The following is a 19,275-nucleotide window of genomic DNA, read 5'->3' on the forward strand; positions in this document are numbered from 1 at the left end:
GTCACCCAGTTTTAGCTCTTACCAACTCAAATCAATTAATCCATAACTGCCACCACCCTCCTCCCTTATCCCCCTGGACTATTTTAAAACAAATCCTAGATATCATATAATTTCATCTGAAAAACTGTAGCTGTTTTACTCAGTGGAATAAGAATAAGAAGTGAAACAACAATTTAAAATGAAAAGCAAACTGAATTATACTGTAAACAAATGGCAGCATTCCTTTTAATATTATCTTGTATTGTTCTTACCCTCCTTGGATTAGTTCAGTGAATCTAGTAATTAATTTTCTTAGGACTATTTGAAACTTAGGTGTCATAAGACTTATTTATGCAGTGGGTTGAGGGAGAATATATATTTCAAGTTTTCCTGTAATTATATGAGGAGCATATATTTATTTGCAGTTGGCCTTTACAGGAGGGTCTTAGCTTCAGTGAATCCTTGTTCTCACCATTATAACCTTTGAGTGTATTATCCTTCCCCCCTTTTTCACAAGCCTATCTTGTGAATGCAGCTTTAATTTGTGAATTTAGTGTTTATTTGCATATCATAATCTATTTGTCTTAATATCTTGTTTTCTTAGACCATAAGCCTAGAAAGCTTAGAAAAATCCCACATTCAAGGAGGTACTAAATAATTTAATAAATTATGATAATGGGTATTTTCAGAAACCTATTTTTAGAGAGGCTGTGTGTTACCAGGAAATGTTTCTTATTTTTCCCATATTTCTGTGTCTAGCTGTGGAGTAGAGTGAGAGTTGTACACCCCAGTGTTGACAAGTAATGGGAAAGTCTTCCTTTGGCTAGGTAAGCTGAGATCCAGATCTGTAGTTTGCTTTAAGACAGTGAAAGATCACCACTACATTAGTATTCCGTCTCAGAGGAGAAGATGATTAATTTACATGAATCATTTGATCAGTACACACCTTTTCTTTTAGTGATTTGAGACTCTGGAATGAAGGGAAATTTAGAATGGCCATTATTTAGGTCTGTAGAGTAAAGTCAAGAAAAAATTAAGGTGGCATTAAGTTCTAAGAACTTATTTTATTAAACTGAAATTTGGTGATCTTGAAAATTTGGATTTATGGATATTAAAAGATAACAACATGCTGCCTTTAGTCTCCTAGAAATTTCTCTAGGGTTCATGTTTTCCTTGGGAGAACCTTAGGCAAAACATCTTTTTTTTGTAATTTGTAAGGTCTTTCAGAGAATAAATGAACAGAACTAGTACTAGAATTGTCAGTTTGTAATTCTGCTATTACCAACAGCGTTTTCAACAAAATGGGGTTTCATAAGCTTTATTTATATTGGAACTTTCCTCTTGTTACATAGTTGTTCCAGGTTTCTTATGGAATACCTATTAGGCTATTAATATGAATAAGTGAGTAAGCTACTAAGCTAATTAGTTATCAGTAGTCAATAAGCTAATAAGACTTGCTTATCATTAGAATATATATTATACATGCTTGTGTATAATGTATATTATAAAAGCCAAACTCTGGATATTTGGAAACTTAAAAACCTATTTTTACTTTCTTTAGTAATGTAGCTTACATTAGAAGATTTTATTAAGTTGTTTTATTTCTGATATTTCCCCCCTTTTCTCCCAGTGAGTTTTTAGCAGAAGACAGTCAAGAGAAATTTTGGAATTTTGTAGAAGCCAGTCAAAATATTGGATCATCTGATCATCACGGTAAAATTGAAGCAAATGCTTCTTTGACTTTGGTATCTGGGAAAAATATTAGGAAAAAATGGTCTCTTTCACAGTATTTATGGCTTAGTAATTAAAGGAAAATGTTTTTATCTTAATGACTAGAGTTGTGATGGTAGTCAGCAGAGCCAACACAAACTAATGCTTTTGAAGCAGTTTATCACTTTGTCTATAAGTACTACCTTTGATTTCTTTCTCCCTGCTTGTTTTTGTTCTTTTGTATTGTTTTATTAGAAGTGCTATATGAATATTTTATAGAAGTCAAATTCATTTAAAATCATTTAGTATTAACTTAATTACCATTGATTTGATTCCCTTTTTCTTTTTTTATGAACTAATTGCACAACTGATTTATTCTGTGTTAGGTTTGTTATCATTAAGTTAGTGCCATCCAAAATGTTTCCTGTTATGCCTGCCTGCCACCCACAGCTTGAGTGTTGAGGTATCAGATGAATGCCAATGTCAACTGCATCACTTGTTTACAGTTTATGATGTGCATTCACACTTTCTAGTTTAATATAAGCTTTATGGATGTTTGTAGTATAAACATTACTAGTTAAAGCTGCAGATAACTTGGGTAGCTAAAACCTTGAATGTTACATTGACAGGCCTTGTTGTAGAGCAAATGTGTGAAAACAATGTGATTGCTATTAATATTTAACTGAATTGATTTTAACTTTTTGATTTTTAGTTAAAATAATACAAATTTTAAAAGCCAAGTCTGAATTTCTTTTTTGTGATATTAGTACATAAAAGTTTGAGCAAGCATCTGTAGTTTGAGTTACATAATTTAGAGTCAACTGGAATTGTTTGTGTTACCAAAAATCATTTTACTTTTAGTTTACAATTTCATAAAACAAATTTATTGAAGTGGGTTTTATAATGAAGTTTGAACTCTGATGTTTAAAATGAAATTTCCTCAATATAAATGATAATGTGTTCTTGGTTAAAGTTGGGGTAGTATGAATTCTTGGAAGTGATCATAAAAGTGTGTTAAAAATATTTTATTTGAAATATTATCCATTGTCCCACCACCCAAAGGTATTGACCATTAACATTCTGGCAACATTTTAAGTATTTCTTTCTGGTGTCTTTTTCTGCTTAGAAGATGCTGCTAATGCCATATAGAACCTTTTATATTTTACTTTTTAAAATGTTAGTTATATTCCTCAAAAATACTTTTTGATACATAATATATGATTTAATAGTCAAGCTTTTAAAAGGCTTATAAAGAAAAATCTTGTTCTTTCCCTGTCCCCCTCCTGTTTCTCCCTTGCTTTTTATAACTGTTTAAATTATTTTGTTTAGCCTTCTGTGTTTTTTTTTTTTAACAACAAATACATCATGTGTATTCTTATTTCTCATTCTTTCTTAACAGTAAAAAAGATAGCTCACTATGTACAGTTGACCCCTGAATAACATGGGTTTGAACTGCATGGGTTGACTTATACTCAGATTTTTTTTCTGTGAATACAGTATAGTACTTAAATGTATTTTCTCTTTATGATTCCTTTTTTTTTTTTTTTTTTTAAAGATTTTGTTTATTTATTTGACAGAGAGATAGAGAGCACAAGTAGGCAGAGTGGCAGGCAGAGGGAGAGGGAGAAGCATGCTCTCTGCTGAGCCAGGAGCCCAATGCAGGACTCGATTCCAGGATCCCGGGATCAGAACCTGAGCTGAAGGCAGCCGCTTAACTGACTGAGCCACCCAGGCACCCACTCTCTCTTTATGATTTCTTAATACATTTTCTTTAGCTTTATTATGAGATTCAGCATAAAATTGCATATAACATACAAGATGTGTGTTAATTTACTTTTATGTTATCGGTATAGCTTCCTGTCACCTATAGGCTATTAGTAGTTTTGGGGGAGTCAAAGTTATATGTGGATTTTTTTTTTAAGATTTTATTAATTTATTTGACAGACAGAGATCACAAGTAGGCAGAGAAGCAGGCAGAGAGAGGGGGAAGCAGGCTCCCTGCCGGGCAGAGAGTCCGGTGTGGGGCTCGATCCCAGGACCTGAGATCATGACCTGAGCCGAAGTCAGAGGCTTAGCCCACTGAGCCACCCAGGCAACCCTATATGTGGATTTTTGACTGATGGGGCAGTTGATGCCCCTAAACCTGTGTTGTTCAAGGTTCAATTGTATATTGCTTTGTACCTTGCACTTTAACAATATATTCTGGGGATTTTTTCATACTGGTACATATATATTTTTTTTTTCCACCTCAGATAGTTTGTTCCAGTTGTTTAAATGCTTCTTCCCAAACTACAGTTTTGTTAATATCCTTTTATACTCTGTACTTCCTCATCACACTGCTCAGTTTTGTTGGGTTATTTGAGTGAATAACAAACATATGGTAGGCACTGGGGATACAAAGATAAATACAATAAACCTTCTGCCTGTGGGGTCTCAAAAACTATTTGGAGAGAGGTAGGTAGTGAATAAATAATTTTGTAAATGATGTGGTAATTGAAAGAGGTAAGCAGAGAAATATTATAGGATCAAAGAAAAGATGTACTTGGTCCAGTGAGGCATGGGGTAGGGATTGGGAGTGACTTTGCAGAGTAGGTGATGTCACAGCTGAATTCTTGTGGAGGTATTTAGGAGTTAGTCATCCAGGTAAGTGGGATAGATGCAGTCCAGGTAGAGGGAATAACGTGAACAAAGGGAAGAAGAGAGGAAGAGTCCAATTACTTCCTGTATTCTAGGGAATTCTAAGCATTTGACAACAGTTCAAGATAGGAGAGTGGTAAAATTTTGCCACCGTATACCTCTGTAACACATAGCTTTATACTTTATGAACTATCTTATTTGCATATTTCTAGTCATATGTAATTATTTTGGATAATGTTCTTCTTTGACAGGTACTGATTATTCCTATTATCACACAATATTAGAAGCTGCATTTCAGTTTCTGTCACCTCTACAGCAGAATTTGTTGAAATTTTGTTTGTCCCTTCATTCGTATTCAGCTACAATTCAAGCCTTCCAGCAGGTAAATTCAGTGCTTAGAGATAAGAGTATTTTTTATGGCTGGTATAACATGATGATTGGATATATTGTGGTTGTGCTGGCATTGTGTTACAGAGCTATAACTTTTCTGATTGAAATTTCTGAGGATTTGTTTATAAATAGAAAGCAAAGCTGGCATTATATCTTCAGATCACAGGTTTTTTTTTTTTTTATAAAAAAACATAATTTGCACTATTTTCATTTAAAAAGAAAAGAAGAATATCCACACATAAATGAAACTACCAGACTTTTTATATAGCACAGCATAGGAGATACAGTCTTATTAAACCAATTGACCATGAATCAGATCACAGCCGTAGATCTAAAAGCAGTTCTCAGGAAATTCAGGGGATGGGAAATACAAAGCAATATCACAGGGGTAATAAGAATATCTGGAATGTAGGAAAATTTGTAGTTAAATGATCTGATTTCTTCAACAAATGTTATAAGGAAAGAAAGGAGGGAAGGAAGAACTTCAAGAGAGACTTAAAATATGTGTCATCTTAATGCAGTGTGTGGATCTTATTGGATTTTGAGTTGAACAGACTGCCATTGTAAAAAAAAAAAAAGAATCGAAGATGAGCATACACCGATCATATATTTGATGTAAAAGAAATGTTAATTTTAAAACCACTGTCTTATTATAAAATAAAGGAGGCATAGAAAACCACTCACAAGAAATATGTAGTATAATGAATTTTTGCGAAGCGAGTACTCGTAATTTACCCCCAGGTCGAGAAGTAGAACTTAGCCAGGCCCTCTGGCAGCCTGCCCTTCTTGTGCTCTGCTCTTATCACAGCTACCTTTTACCCTCCCAACAGGATCTACTTTAACAACCTCCGTTGAAATGACTTGCTGCACTTCTTTATCATTATATTGCCTAAGAGTGCATCTCCATACAATAGTTTAGTTTTGCTGAGTTTTAAAAATTTTGATAATTTTTTTTTTTGGTGGGGGGGTGTTGAATTTACAGGTTCTTCTTCTATTCCTTTCTTTTCTTTGAATAATTTTTTTTGCAGTCTGTATTTTGTTGATCACATGTTGGTACTCATGATGCAGTTCAACTTTTTCTCTGTCCTCTGTTCTGGCACGTTGGCAGCTGATCCAGAGGCTCAATGAGAATTGTGTTTCATCCTTTTGGCAAGTGCATAGGTAGTGTTCTGTTTCATTAGGAGATACTAATGTCGTTCTTCCCTTTTTGATTTAGCAGTCAATCCTGCTCTATGCTTAATCCATTAATTCTTTGTGGGATGTAAAATGGTGACTCTCATTCTTTTTTTGTTGTACATATCCTCACCTGGTGCTGTTCATGTGGGGAAGGCAGAATACATGCTTGAGTCTTTCCTGCTATTTACCAGGTTTTTGAATGAGTTTGGTTCACTAGCAGCCTTTTACTTTAACCATTTAGTTTTTTTGTTTCAACTTTTTTTTGGTGGGAAAATGTAGGTAAAGTAAGATTTATCATCTTGGGCATTAATTTAAGTGTGCAGTATGATGGTATTTAGGACATTCTTATTGTTATGCAAGCATCACCACCATTCATCTTCAGAACTCCTTTCATCTTGCAAAACTAAAACTTTATACTCCTCAAATAATAACTTTCCATTCCCCCTTACCCTCTCCCCCTTGGCTGGTAACCACCATTCTATTTTCTATCTCTGAGTTTGTCCATTTTAGATACCTCATTTAAGTGGAATCGTACAGTGTTTGTCCTTTTGTGTCTGGCTTATTTCTCATAGCATAATGTTTTTAAAGTTCATCCATGTTGTACCATGTATCAGAATTTAATTTCTTTTTATAACTGAATGATATTCCATTGGATGTATATAACACATTTGATTTCTCCATTCATCTGTTATTGGGCATTTGGATTGTTTCTTCCTTTGGCTATTGTGAATAATGCTGCTTGGAACATTGGTTTATGACTGTCTGATTGAGTCTCTGTTTTCATTTCTTTTGGGTGTATACAGAAGAGTGTAATTCATGGATCATGTGGCAATTCTGTTCTTAACATTTTAAGGAATTACCAAACTGTTTCCATAGCAGCTGCACCATTTTACATTCCCACCAGTAATGTATCAGGATTTCACTTTTTCCACATACTTCCCAGCACTCAGGTTATTTTCTGGTTTTTGATAATGGCTGTCCTCATGGGTGGGAAGTGGTGTCTTGTGGTTTTGATTTTTATTTCCTTAATGACCAGCAATGTGGAGCATCTTGTCATGTGTTTATTGGCCATCTGTGTTTCTTCTTTGGAGATTTGTCCTTTATTTGTTATTACCCATTTTTCAGGTGGATTGGTTTTTGTTGTTGTCGTAGGAGGTTTTTTATTTTTTAAGATTTTTTAATTTATTTATTCGACAGACAGAGATCACAAATAGGCAGAGAGGCAGGCAGAGAGAGAGGAGGGGAAGCAGGCTCCCTGCCAAGCAGAGAGCCCGATGTGGAGCTTGATCCCAGGACCCTGGGATCATGATCTGAGCCGAAGGCAGAGGCTTTAACCCACTGAGCCACCCAGGCGCCCCTGTTGTAGGAGTTTTTTATATACTCTGGCTTTTAATCATTTATCAAATATATACTTGTCAAATATTTTCTCATGTTCTGTGGGTTGCCTTTTCACTGTTGATAGTGTCCATTGATGCACAAAATTTTTAAATTTTGATGAAGCTGTTTTATCTTATTTTTGCTTTTGTTGCCTGTGCTTTTGGTGTCGTATCCAAGAAGTCATAACCAACTCCAGTGTCATGAAACTTTACCCCTATGTTTTCTTCTAAGAGTTCTATGGTTACATATTAGCTCTCAAGTTAGGTCTTTAATCTATTTGGAATTTATTTTTGTATATGCTATAGAGTAAGAATCCATCTTCATTCTTTTGCCTGTAGATATCTAGTTTTCCCAGCATCATTTATTGAGGGACTGTCCTTTTTGTATTGATTAGTCTTGGCACCCTTGTTGAAAATCAGTTGAGTGTATGTATGAGGGTGTACTTCTGAGCTTTTTACTCCATTGGTTGATATGTCTTTACTTGTGAAAGTACTATACTGTTTTGATCACTGAGCTTTGTACTAACTTTGGAAAACAAAGTGAGTATTCTACTGAGTTCTTTTGATGTAATGCTGGTAGTCTTTGATTGCTTCCTTGCTCTCTGGGTATGGTAAGTAGTTTCAGATTTATCTTGTATGTCTCTGGCCATAGATTTGGGATCCACTATTTCTCTAGGAGGCTCATTAAAATTTTTTGTTTGCTTGTTGTTTTCTTTTGGTAGGAATGGTATTTTAAGAGCACAATCTAGGCACTAGGGATACGCAGTGTAATGGGTTGGTCATTGTATTTAGGACTTTTAAATGGGTAGAGGTAGGAAGTGACTACTTGTATATCTAAAGGCAAAATAGATAGAGCTATGTAAAGATGAAATACTTCATGCGTTCATACTGATATTTCCAATTCAAATTAAGGACTACTTTGTTACAGCTATAGGTCTTTTCTTCCACACTAAAAATATTGGTTCTCAAGGTTATAAGGGATGGTAGAATTAGACTATCTTGTAGTTTACTTGTTTGTTTTATCCATGTTACATACATAGAAACCTTAATAACAGTAGTCCTACCATTCCACAATTACATTTTCTTTCTTCCTTCCTTCCTTCCTTTTTCCTTTCCTTTCCTTTTTCTTTTCTTTTCTTTTCTTTTCTTTTCTTTTCTTTTCTTTTCTTTTCTTTTCTTTTCTTTTCTTTTCTTTTCTTTTCTTCCTTTTTTTAAGTAAACCCCATGCCTAGTGCAGAGCCTAGTGTGGGGCTTGAATTGAGGTCAAGACCTGAGCTGAGATCAAGAGTCAGACTGAGCCACCCAGGTGCCTCCACAGTTACATTTTTATAAACAATTAAAAATTTTTCTTTTGGCTTAGTGATCCCCATTTTCCCTTCCCCCATTTTTAAAAATGAATATATTCTAACCTAGAGCATAGATGTTTCATATTATACTCTCTCCTTGAACCCTCATTTCATCTTAGTTCTATAAATTATATCTTTAATGCTCACCACCAGTCCTTTTTTTTTTTTTACTTGCATGATTTATTTTTATATTTTAATTAACATATAATGTATTATTAGCCCCAGGGGTACAGGTCTGTGAATTGTCAGGCTTACACACTTCACAGCACTCACCATTGCACATAACCTCACCAGTGTCCATAACCCATCCGTCCTTTCCCTACCCCTCTCCCCCCTGCAACCCTCAGTTTGTTTTGTGAGATTAAGAGTCTCTTATGGTTTGTCTCCCTCCCAATCCCATCTTGTTTCATTTTTTCCTTCCCTTCCCCTCAAACCCCCCACTTTGCCCCTCAAATTCCTCATATCAGGGACATCATTTGATAATTGTCTTTCTCTGATTGACTTATTTCGCTCAGCATAATACCCTCAAGTTACATCCACATCGTTGCAATGGCAAGATTTCATTTCTTTTGATGGCTGCATAGTATTCCATTGTGTGTGTGTGTGTGTGTGTGTGTGTGTGTGTGTGTGTGTGTTTGTATGTATATATATATCACATCTTCTTTATCCATTCATCTGTTGATGGACATCTAGGTCCTTTCCATAGTTTGGCTATTGTGGACATTGCTGTTATAAACATTTGGGTGCATGTGCCCCTTTGGATCACTACATTTGTATCTTTAGGGTAAATACCCAGTAGTGCGATTGCTGGGTCATAGGGGGTAGCTCCGTTTTCAGCTTTTTGAGGAACCTCCATGCTGTTTTCCAGAGTGGTTGCACCAGCTTGCATTCCCACCAACAGTGTAGGAGGGTTCCCCTTTCTCTACATCCTTGCCAGCATCTGTCATTCCCTGACTTGTTAATTTTAGCCATTCTGACTGGCGTGAGGTGGTGTCTCATTGTGGTTTTGATTTGTATTTCCCTGGTGCCGAGTGACGTGGAGCACTTTTTCATGTGTCTGTTGGCCATCTGGATGTCTTCTTTGCAGAAATGTCTGTTCATGTCCTCTGCCCATTTCTTGATTGGATTATTTGTTCTTTGGGCGTTGAGTTTGATAAGTTCTTTATAGATTTTGGATACTTGCCCTTTATCTGATATGTCGTTTGCAAATATCTTCCCCCATTCTGTCAGTTGTCTTTTGGTTTTGTTGACTGCTTCTTTTGCTGTGCAAAAGCTTTTGATCTTTATGAAGTCCCAATCGTTCCTTTTTGCCGTTGTTTCCCTAGGCAGAAGTAGCTGTGGCTGAGGTCAAAGAGGTTGCTGCCTGTGTTCTCCTCAAGGATTTTGATGGGTTCCTTTCTCACATTGAGGTCTTTCAACCATTTGGGGCCTATTTTTGTGTGTGGTGTAAGGAAATGGTCCACTTTCATTTTTCTGCATGTGGCTGTCCAATTTTCCCAACATCATTTGTTGAAGAGACTCTTTTTTCCATTGGACATTCTTTCCTGCTTTGTCAAAGATTAGTTGACTATAGAGCTGAGGGTCCATTTCTGGGCTCTCTAATCTGTTGCGTTGATCTATGTGTCTGTTTTTGTGCCAGTGCCATACTGTCTTGATGAAGACAGCTTTGTAATAAAGCTTGAAGTGTGGAATTGTGATGCCACCAACTTTGGCTTTCTTTTTCACCATTCCTCTGGCTATTCGAGGTCTTTACTGGTTCCATATAAATTTTAGGATTATTTGTTCCATTTCTTTGAAAAAAATGGATGGTATTTTGATAGGGATTGCATTAACGTGTAGATTGCTTTAGGTAGCATAGACATTTTCTCAATATTTGTTCTTCCAATCCATGAGCATGGAACATTTTTCCATTTCTTTGTCTTCCTCAATTTCTTTCATGAGTACTTTATAGTTTTCTGAGTACAGATTCTTTGCCTCTTTGGTTAGGTTTATTCCTAGGTATCTTATGGTTTTGGATGCAATTGTAAATGGGATTGACTCCTTAATTTCTCTTTCTTCTGTCTTGTTGTTGGTGTATAGAAATGCAGCTGATTTCTGTGCATTGATTTTATATCCTGAGACTTTACTGAATTCTTGTATGAGTTCTAGCAGATTTGGAATGGAATCTTTTGGGTTTTCCACATAAAGTATCATATCATCTGCAAAGAGTGAGAGTTTGACTTCTTCGCTGATTCTGATGCCTTTAATTTCTTTTTGTTGTCTGATTGCTGAGGCTAGGACTTCTAGGACTGTGTTGAATAGCAGTGGTGATAATGGACATCCCTGCCGTGTTCCTGACCTTAGTGGAAAAGCTCTCAGGTTTTCTCCACTGAGAATGATATTTGCTATGGGTTTTTCATAGATGGCTTTGATAATATTGATGCATGGACCCTCTATCCCTACACTTTGAAGAGTTTTGAGATCAAGAAAGGGTGCTATACTTTGTCAAATGCTTTTTCAGCATCTGTTGAGAGTATCATATGGTTCTTGCTCTTTCTTTTTATTAATGTATTGTATTACATTGATTGATTTGCGGATGTTGAATCAACCTTGCAGCCCTGGAATAAATCCCACTTGGTCATGGTAAATAATCCTTTTAATATACTTTTGGATCCTGTTGGCTAGTAAGTTGGTGAGTATTTTTGTATCCGTGTTCATCAAGGATATTGGTCTGTAATTCTCTTTTTTGATGGAGTTTTTGTTGGGTTTTGGGATCAAGGTAATGCTGGTCTCATAAAATGAATTTGGAAGTTTTCCTTCCATTTCTATTTTTTGGAACAATTTCAGGAGAATAGGAATTAATTCTTTAAAAGCTTGGTAGAGGGCGCCTGGGTGGCTCAGTGGGTTGGGCCTCTGCCTTCGGCTTGGGTCTTGATCTCCGGGTCCTGGGATCGAGCCCTGTATTGGGCTCTCTGCTCAGTTGGGAGCCTGCTTCCCCCTCTCTCTCTGCCTGCCTCTCTGCCTACTTGTGATCTCTCTCTCTCTCTGTCAAATAAATAAATAAAATCTTAAAAAAAATAAAACAACTTGGTAGAATTCCTCTGGGAAGCTGTGTGGCTCTGGGCTCTTGTTTGTTGGGAGATTTTTGATGACTGCTTCAATATCCTTATGGGTTATGGGTCTGTTCAGGTTTTCTATTTCTTCATGGTTCAGTTTTCGTGGTTTATAAGTCTCTCGGAATGCGTCCATTTCTTCCAGATTCTCAAATTTGCTGGCATATAGTTGCTCATAATATCTTTCTTATAATTGTTTATATTTCTTTGGTGTTGGTTGTGACCTCTCCTCTTTCATACATGATTTTATTTATTTGGGTCCTTTCTCTTATATTTTTGATAAGTCTGGCCAGGGGTTTATCAATCTTATTGATTCTTTCGAAGAACCAACTCCTAGTTTCGTTGATTTGTTCTACTGTTCTTTTGGTTTATTTTTCATTGATTTCTGCTCTGACCTTTATGATTTCTCTTCTCCTGCTGGGTTTAGGCTTTCTTTGCTGTTCTTTCTCCAGCTCCTCTAGGTGTAGGGTTAGGTTGTGTATTTGAGACCTTTCTTGTTTCTTGAGAAAGGCTTGTTTCTCTATATATTTTCCTCTCAGGACTGCCTTTGCTGTGTCCCACAGATTTTGAACAGTTGTGCTTTCATTATCATATTTTTCCATCAATTTTTTCAATTCTTCTTTAATTTCCTGGTTGACCCATTCATTCTTCAGTAGTATGCTCTTTAGGCTGCATATATTTGAGTTCTTTCCAACTTTCCTCTTGTGATTGAGTTCTATCTTCAGAGCATTGTAGTCTGAAAATATGCAGGGAATGATCCTAGTCTTTTGGTGCTGTTTGAAACCTGATTTGTGACCCAGGATATGATCTATTCTGGAGAATGTTCCATGTTCACAGAGAAGAATGTGTATTCTGTTGTTTTGGGATGGAATGTTCTGAATATATCTGTGATGTCCATCTGATCCAGTGTGTCATTTAAGGCCTTTATTTCCTTGTTGATCTTTTGCTTGGATGATCTGTTCATTTCAGTGAGGGGGGGTGTTAAAGTCCCCTACTATTATTGTGTTATTGTCGATGCGTTTCTTTGATTTTGTTATTAATTGGTTTATATAGTGGGCTGCTCCCATGTTAGGGGCATAGATATTTAAAATTGTTAGATCTTCTTGTTGGACAGACCCTTTGAGTATGATATAGTATCCTTCCTCATCTCTTATTATAGTTTTTGGCTTAAAATCTAATTTATCTGATATAAGGATTGCTACCCCAGCTTTCTTTCTTTCTTTCTTTTTTTTTTTTAAATTTATTTATTTAACAGACAGAGATCACAAGTAGGCAGAGAGGTAGGCAGAGAGAGAGGAAGGGAAGCAGGCTCCCTGCTGAGCAGAGAGCCCAATGCGGGGATCGATCCCAGGACCCTGGGATCATGATCTGAGCTGAAGGTAGAGGCTTCAACCCACTGAGCACCCAGGTGCCCCCCGAGCTTTCTTTGGATGTCCATTAGCATAGTAAATTGTTTTTCAGCCCCTGACTTTAAATCTGGACGTGTCTTTGGGTGTAAAATGAGTTTCTTGTAGGCAGCATATTGATGGTTTTGTTTTTTTATCCATTCTGATACCCTGTGTCTTTTGATTGGATCATTTAGCCCATTTACATTCAGGGGAACTATTGAGAGATATGAATTTAGTGCCATTGTATTGCCTCTAAGGTGACTGTTAACTGTATATTGTCTCTGTTCATTTCTGGTGTACTACTTTTAGGCTCTCTCTTTGCTTAAAGGACCCCTTTCAGTATTTCCTGTAGGGCTGGTTTGGTGTTTACAAATTCTTTTAGTTTTTGTTTGTCTTGGAAGCTTTTCATCTCTCCTTCTATTTTCAATGATAGTCTACTGGATATAGTATTCTTGGCTGCATGATTTTCTCATTTAGTGCTCTGAATATATCATGCTAGTTCTTTCTGGCCTGCCAGGTCTCTGTGCATAAGTCTGCTGCCAATCTAATATTTTTACCATTGTATGTAACAGACTTCTTGTCCCGGGCTGCTTTCAAGATTTTCTCTTTGTCACTAAGACTTGTAAATTTTACTGTTAGATGACGGGGTGTCACCAGCAGTCCTTTTGCCACATGTCTTTAGTTAGTTGGCTTTTCTGACTCTTGGTTACTGGTAGATTTTTCAAGAGGGGCTCATGAGAACAATATTTTCTCAGTTTTGCATGTTTATATATGTTAGATATAAAGTCCTTGCTTTATATCTTCTTTCCTACGCTTGAACATATTTCTTTTTCTTTTAGCATAAAGCCTTCTTGGAGAAAGTTGGATGTTAATCTTGTTTTCTTTCTCTTAAAGTCTCTTGGTCCTTTTGTCTAGACCCCTGAAGGATTATTAATTTTTCTTTAACGTGTCTTACACTATATTCTAGTGAATTATGATGTTGAAAAAATTGGAGAGTGATTGTCCTGGGTCAGTATTCTCAGATACCCAATATGTACTTACTAATATAGAGTTTCAGATCATTTTTTATTTCAAGAATGGCTTCTTAAAACTTACAGTTTTTCTAGTCCCTTGTTTTGGGATTTATATAATCTCTCCCTGCATGTTGCACTTTCTTTGCCTAGCTTCATTGTCACTTTCTCTGAATTGCTTTCTCTTCATTTCTTTTTGATTTTTAAATATTTCCTCCTTCTATCTTCTGTTTCTTTAAGTCATTACTTCTTGTTTGTTTTTGTGCCCCTTCTAGTTTAGTCTCAATTTCTGCAATGATTTTTCTTTCTTCTTCTTTTTTTTTTTTTTTTTAAAGATTTTATTTATTTGACACAGAGAGAGACAGTGATAGAGGGAACACAAGCAGGGGGAGTGGGAGAGGGAGAAGCAGGCTTCCCATTGAGCAGGGAGCCCGGTGCAGGGCTTGATCCCAGGACCCTGGGATCACAACCTGAACCGAAGGCAGACGCTTAATGATTAAGTCACCCAGGCATCCCTTGCAGTGATTTTTCTTTTATAGATTCTTTTCTCTTGAGTCTTTCACCTCACTTCTTAGTTTTTCTAATTCTGCCTTAGGTTCTTCGTTATGTCTAATATAATTTTCTTAATATATTTTAACTTGTTTGAAATAGTAGTTCACATTTCCATCTGTTTTTGGTCTGTGTTTTTCTGACATGGCTTTATTAGCTATGCCGTCCAATATGGTAGCCAGTAGCTATGTGTGACTGTTTAAATTTAAATAAGCTTAGTTTAAATGAAGTAAAAAATTTAGCTCTTCATTTGCATCAGCCAAATTTCAAGTGTTTGATGGTTACCGGTGGTAAGTGGTTACGTCATTGGACAGTGCAGATGTAGAAGATTTCCGTTGTTGCTGAAATTTCTCTTGTACAGCCCTCATCTATAAAAATAAAGATGTTAGGGTGCCTGGGTGGCTCAGTGGATTAAAGCCTCTGCCTTCGGCTCAGGTCATGGGATCGAGCCCCGCATCGGGCTCTCTGCTCAGCAGGGAGCCTGCTTCCTCCATCTCTTCCTGCTTCTCTGCCTACGTGTGTTCTTTGTCTGCCAAATAAATAAATAAATAAGATCTTAAAAAAAAAAATAAGGATGTTATTCTATTCTGACCCCCTTCTCTTTTCTTAGCTTTGTGTGGGATTTGACGTTGAGACTTTTCTGCTCCTTTTGATGTGAAATTGGTTTTCCTTATCTTTTAAAGGTTGGCATGGCTCCCTCTTCTTTTGATTTTAGGTAGTGTTAAAATGAAGTATGGTGGGGACGCCTGGGTAGCTCAGTTCGTTAAGCGGCTGATTTTGGCTCAGGTCGTGATTCCAGGGTCCTGGGATCAAGTCCCACATCTGGCTCCTGTCTCATTAGAGAGCTTGCTTCTCCCTCCCATTCTGCCTGCTGCTCTCCCTGCTTGTACTCTCCCTCTCTGTTAAATGACTAAATAAAACCTTAAAAGAAAAAAAAAAAGAAGTATGGTGGTTTTAAAAAATGGTGGCATGGTTTTTGGGATTTCCTTTATTCCCCTCCTTCACTTTCATTGGACTTTCTCTTTAGTTGTCTCTATATCCCTGTGCTCTCCCAAGTTTCATTGCACCCTCAGTAGTTTCTCCTTACCATGGGGCCCTGTCCTTGCAAGTACTACTAGCTGGTGAATTTTGAAAGTACAGAGCAGCTAAACTAACCTAAGCCTTTAACCTTTTCATGGGCCTCCTTGTGCTCACCTGGTACTAGATGGGACAAATGCATTGGCCCACCATACTTTACGGTGAAAACCTGTTGGCTCTTTGGTTTTCTTTGTCAGGATCATCAGAATCTCTGTTATTAAACATCCCTTTCCTTCCTTCTCAATGGCATCTGATAGCTGCAGGTCTTATGTCATAGGGATATTTTTTCCCATTCAGTTTGTCATAACGTGATCCATTTGCTATCCAGTTTTAATCCTCTGTTTTAATGAGGGAACTTGGAAAGATTGAAAAACCATATTGCTAGTTGCCATCTATGCAGAATTTTATTACATTTTAAAAGGGTGGTAATAGGTATTTCAAAAAAAACCCTCTGATCTTTTATTGAGACAAACTGAAATATTACAAATGAGATACTGTTTGGGATTTGTGTCAGAATGATCCATTGGAGTGTGGCAGGAAGGTGAATGAAATAAGATTGGCCATGAGGTGAAAATATTGAAGCTGGGTCATGGGTACATGGGACTTTATTATATTATTCTTTCTTTTCTTTGTGTTGTTTTATAATAATTCACAGAAAAATGAAGAATGTAATGAAAAGTTTTCCTGTCAGTTTTTCATGGCAAGCTTTCCATTTTTCCATCTCTGAATTATTTCTCTTATGTTTATAGAAAAGGACATCTTAATATTAATGTATTATATAAATGACAGTGCACACTGCAGTACTTGTCATTATATTCTTTCTTTTCTCATCTCATTATACTCACTCTTCTCAATGTGCCTCATTAAAGTTGCAGCTTGACTTGTCTCATTATGCGTTGGCATTTATGCATTTCACTTTAAACATAAACTCATGTCTCATTCAGCCTTTCCCTGGAATGTCTTACTATGCTCCATAGATAATTTTATCTTCCATCTATAATCCTTTTTAGGTCCAGTTACTTTTTTAGATGCCATGTCATTCTTCCTATGTCAGAGAGGGGTTTCAGGTTAATTTGCAATTATGTTTATTATATGGACTTAATATACTTAATAGGGACTGTGTAAGCTTAGTTTTCTTCAAGGTACATACTGTATACCCTGGACATCTTTTGTTATTTTTCTGAGATAGATCTTAAAGTTCTGTTTTGGCGATAATGGTAACACGTACGTCTTGGGGTGATATTGGGAGGAGCTAGATGAAATAATACATTAGAAACAGTGACACATAAAAACTCTGACATCCTGTCACATCATGGGGGTTCAGTAGATGTTAATTTTTGCTTTTATTGATGTTACTTCATTTCCATCTAATTACCTACTTGGAGTATTCATGTCCTTACTCTTTAGTTAGAGATCATTACAAGAATGTCTTGTGTCTTAAATGGCAGATAGCAGCTGATGAGCCTCCACCAGAAGGATGTAATTCATTTTTTTCTGTGCATGGAAAGAAGACCTGTGATTTTGACACCCTTGAGACTCTTCTCCTCACAGCATCTGAAAGGTAGATTGTGTGTTTCTTCGTGTTAAATATCATGTATTGCATTATGCTTTCTTCTTCTTCTTCTTCTTTTTTTTTTTTTTTAAAGATTTTATTTATTCATTTGATAGACAGAGATCACAAGTAGGCAGAGAAGCAGGCAGAGAGAGAGGAGGAAGCAGTCTCCCTGCTGAGCAGAGAGCCTGATGTGAGGTTTGATCTCAGGACCCTGGAATCATGACCTGAGCCGAAGGCAGAGGCTTTAACCCACTGAGCCACCCAAGCACCCCATTATGCTTTCTTCTATATCAAATCCATCATCGGATTTTTCTTACAGGTTTTGTAGTATGTAGGTACAGTTGCTTAGAGTATGGATTCTGGAGCCAGACTGACTAGCTGAATCCCAGCTCCATTACTTAAAATAGTTTTGTAAACTTAGGCAAATTACTTAACCTTTCTTTCCCTGTCTCATTTTGAAATGGAGATAATAAGAGTACTAAATATTACTGTTACTCTTTAGTAATGACTGAGAGCCTTTGTCATTAGCTTAATAAAGAATACCTGTGGGAAGGGGGAAGAATACCTGTGTATTAAAGCCAGTGTCTGAAGTAATGATAGTGATGATAATGATCTCTCAGGGTACTATCAGTTTCAGAAAAAGGCTATTTAAAAAATAATTGCAAGCTTAATTTGACTATTAATTTGGTAATTAATGGGCTGGCTTTTTTACTTAATGGTAGGTTTCCTGTGGTAGACAGCTAATAACAGTTGCGTGTTGCTGTCCGGGTGAGGCAGTAACTGCATTGTACCTTCTCTCTAAGGCCATTATAAATAGGATAACAGTGATCTCTCTGTGGTGTTGCTCTGCTGTACCAGAAGAGCATTTTAGGCAGGGTAGTTCTTTTTTAGTAAGGTTATCTGCCCAGCACTTGTTCTCTGCTCACTAAATGGCATGAGAGCCTTTTACGCAGAATGACAACCAGAAAATAGGGTATAAGTTCCAGCTATCTCCAGGTTCAGAAATGGATATTTGAAAATGGCTTGTATGGTAAAGTGCTGTTCCCTTGGGGTCTTGGGGTAAACATAATTAATGGATTAAACTTTTTCCAGGGGTGCCTAGGTGGCTCAGTGGGTTGAGCCTCTGCCTTCGGCTCAGGTCATGATCTCAGGGTCCTGGGGATGAGCCCCGCATCGGGTTCTCTGCTCGGTGGGGAGCCTGCTTCTCCCTCTCTCTCTGCCTGCCTCTCTGCCTGCTTGTGATCTCTGTCTGTCAAATAAACAAATAAAATCTTTAAAAAAAAATTTTTTTTTCCAAAAAAACAAAAAACAAAAAACCCTCTTTCCTTAACTTGTTAAAACAATACTGTAGGCCTTCATAAAGAAAAGAGCGATGGTGTCTCCTCTTCTGAGATGGTAACTATTTTTAATTGTTTGTCATATTGTTTTAGACTTTTTTCCCTGTGGTTATAAATTTATACAGGTATGTAGGTTTATTTTTATAGGAGGTTTCTTCCCATTAGTCTATTTAGGTGTACCTCATTATTTTTATCACATGCAAGATAACTATGTAAGAATGTCCCATAGGTTTTTTTTGTTTTGTTTTGTTTTGTTTTTGTTTTTTGAGAGAGTGAGCAAGTTGGGAAGGACAGAGGGAGAGAGAAAACCCCCAGCAGGCTCCATGTTCAATGTGGGGCTTAATCTTATAACCCTGAGATCACAACCTGAGCAGAAATCAAGAGTTTAACACCCAACTGACTGAGCCACTGAGGCCCTCAAGATCTATTAGTATCTTGATGGCATTATTAGGGAATTTTTTTTTGAGGGTGAAGTTTTAAAATTCAGGAGGAAAACTTAAATGTTAAATCATTTAGTAGGAAGATCATAGTAGTAAAAATAATAGAGGAGGGAGTTTCTGTGGTTGACAAGTTATATGCTTTAAGTCATCCTGTCTTTTCACATTATTTGTACTTATGTTTCCAGGTGAAAGGCTAATCTATTTAGGGGTGCC

At 36.7% G+C, this 19,275-nt stretch overlaps 1 protein-coding gene across 2 annotated transcripts in view; it reads left to right on the forward strand.

Annotated features, from left to right (window-relative positions):
- Positions 1-19,275, forward strand: part of UGGT1 (UDP-glucose glycoprotein glucosyltransferase 1) — a 120,597-nt gene that overhangs the window by 8,583 nt on the left and 92,739 nt on the right. For both annotated transcript variants that reach the window (XM_032843172.1, XM_032843173.1), the window contains exons 3-5: positions 1,610-1,692; positions 4,578-4,708; positions 17,179-17,291. In XM_032843172.1, the coding sequence (XP_032699063.1) occupies positions 1,610-1,692; positions 4,578-4,708; positions 17,179-17,291 (327 nt within the window). The remainder of the gene's footprint in view (positions 1-1,609; positions 1,693-4,577; positions 4,709-17,178; positions 17,292-19,275) is intronic.

The sequence above is a fragment of the Lontra canadensis genome, unplaced genomic scaffold (assembly GCF_010015895.1).
Source record: "Lontra canadensis isolate GAN:19392208 unplaced genomic scaffold, GSC_riverotter_1.0 scaffold136, whole genome shotgun sequence".
NCBI lineage: Eukaryota > Metazoa > Chordata > Mammalia > Carnivora > Mustelidae > Lontra > Lontra canadensis.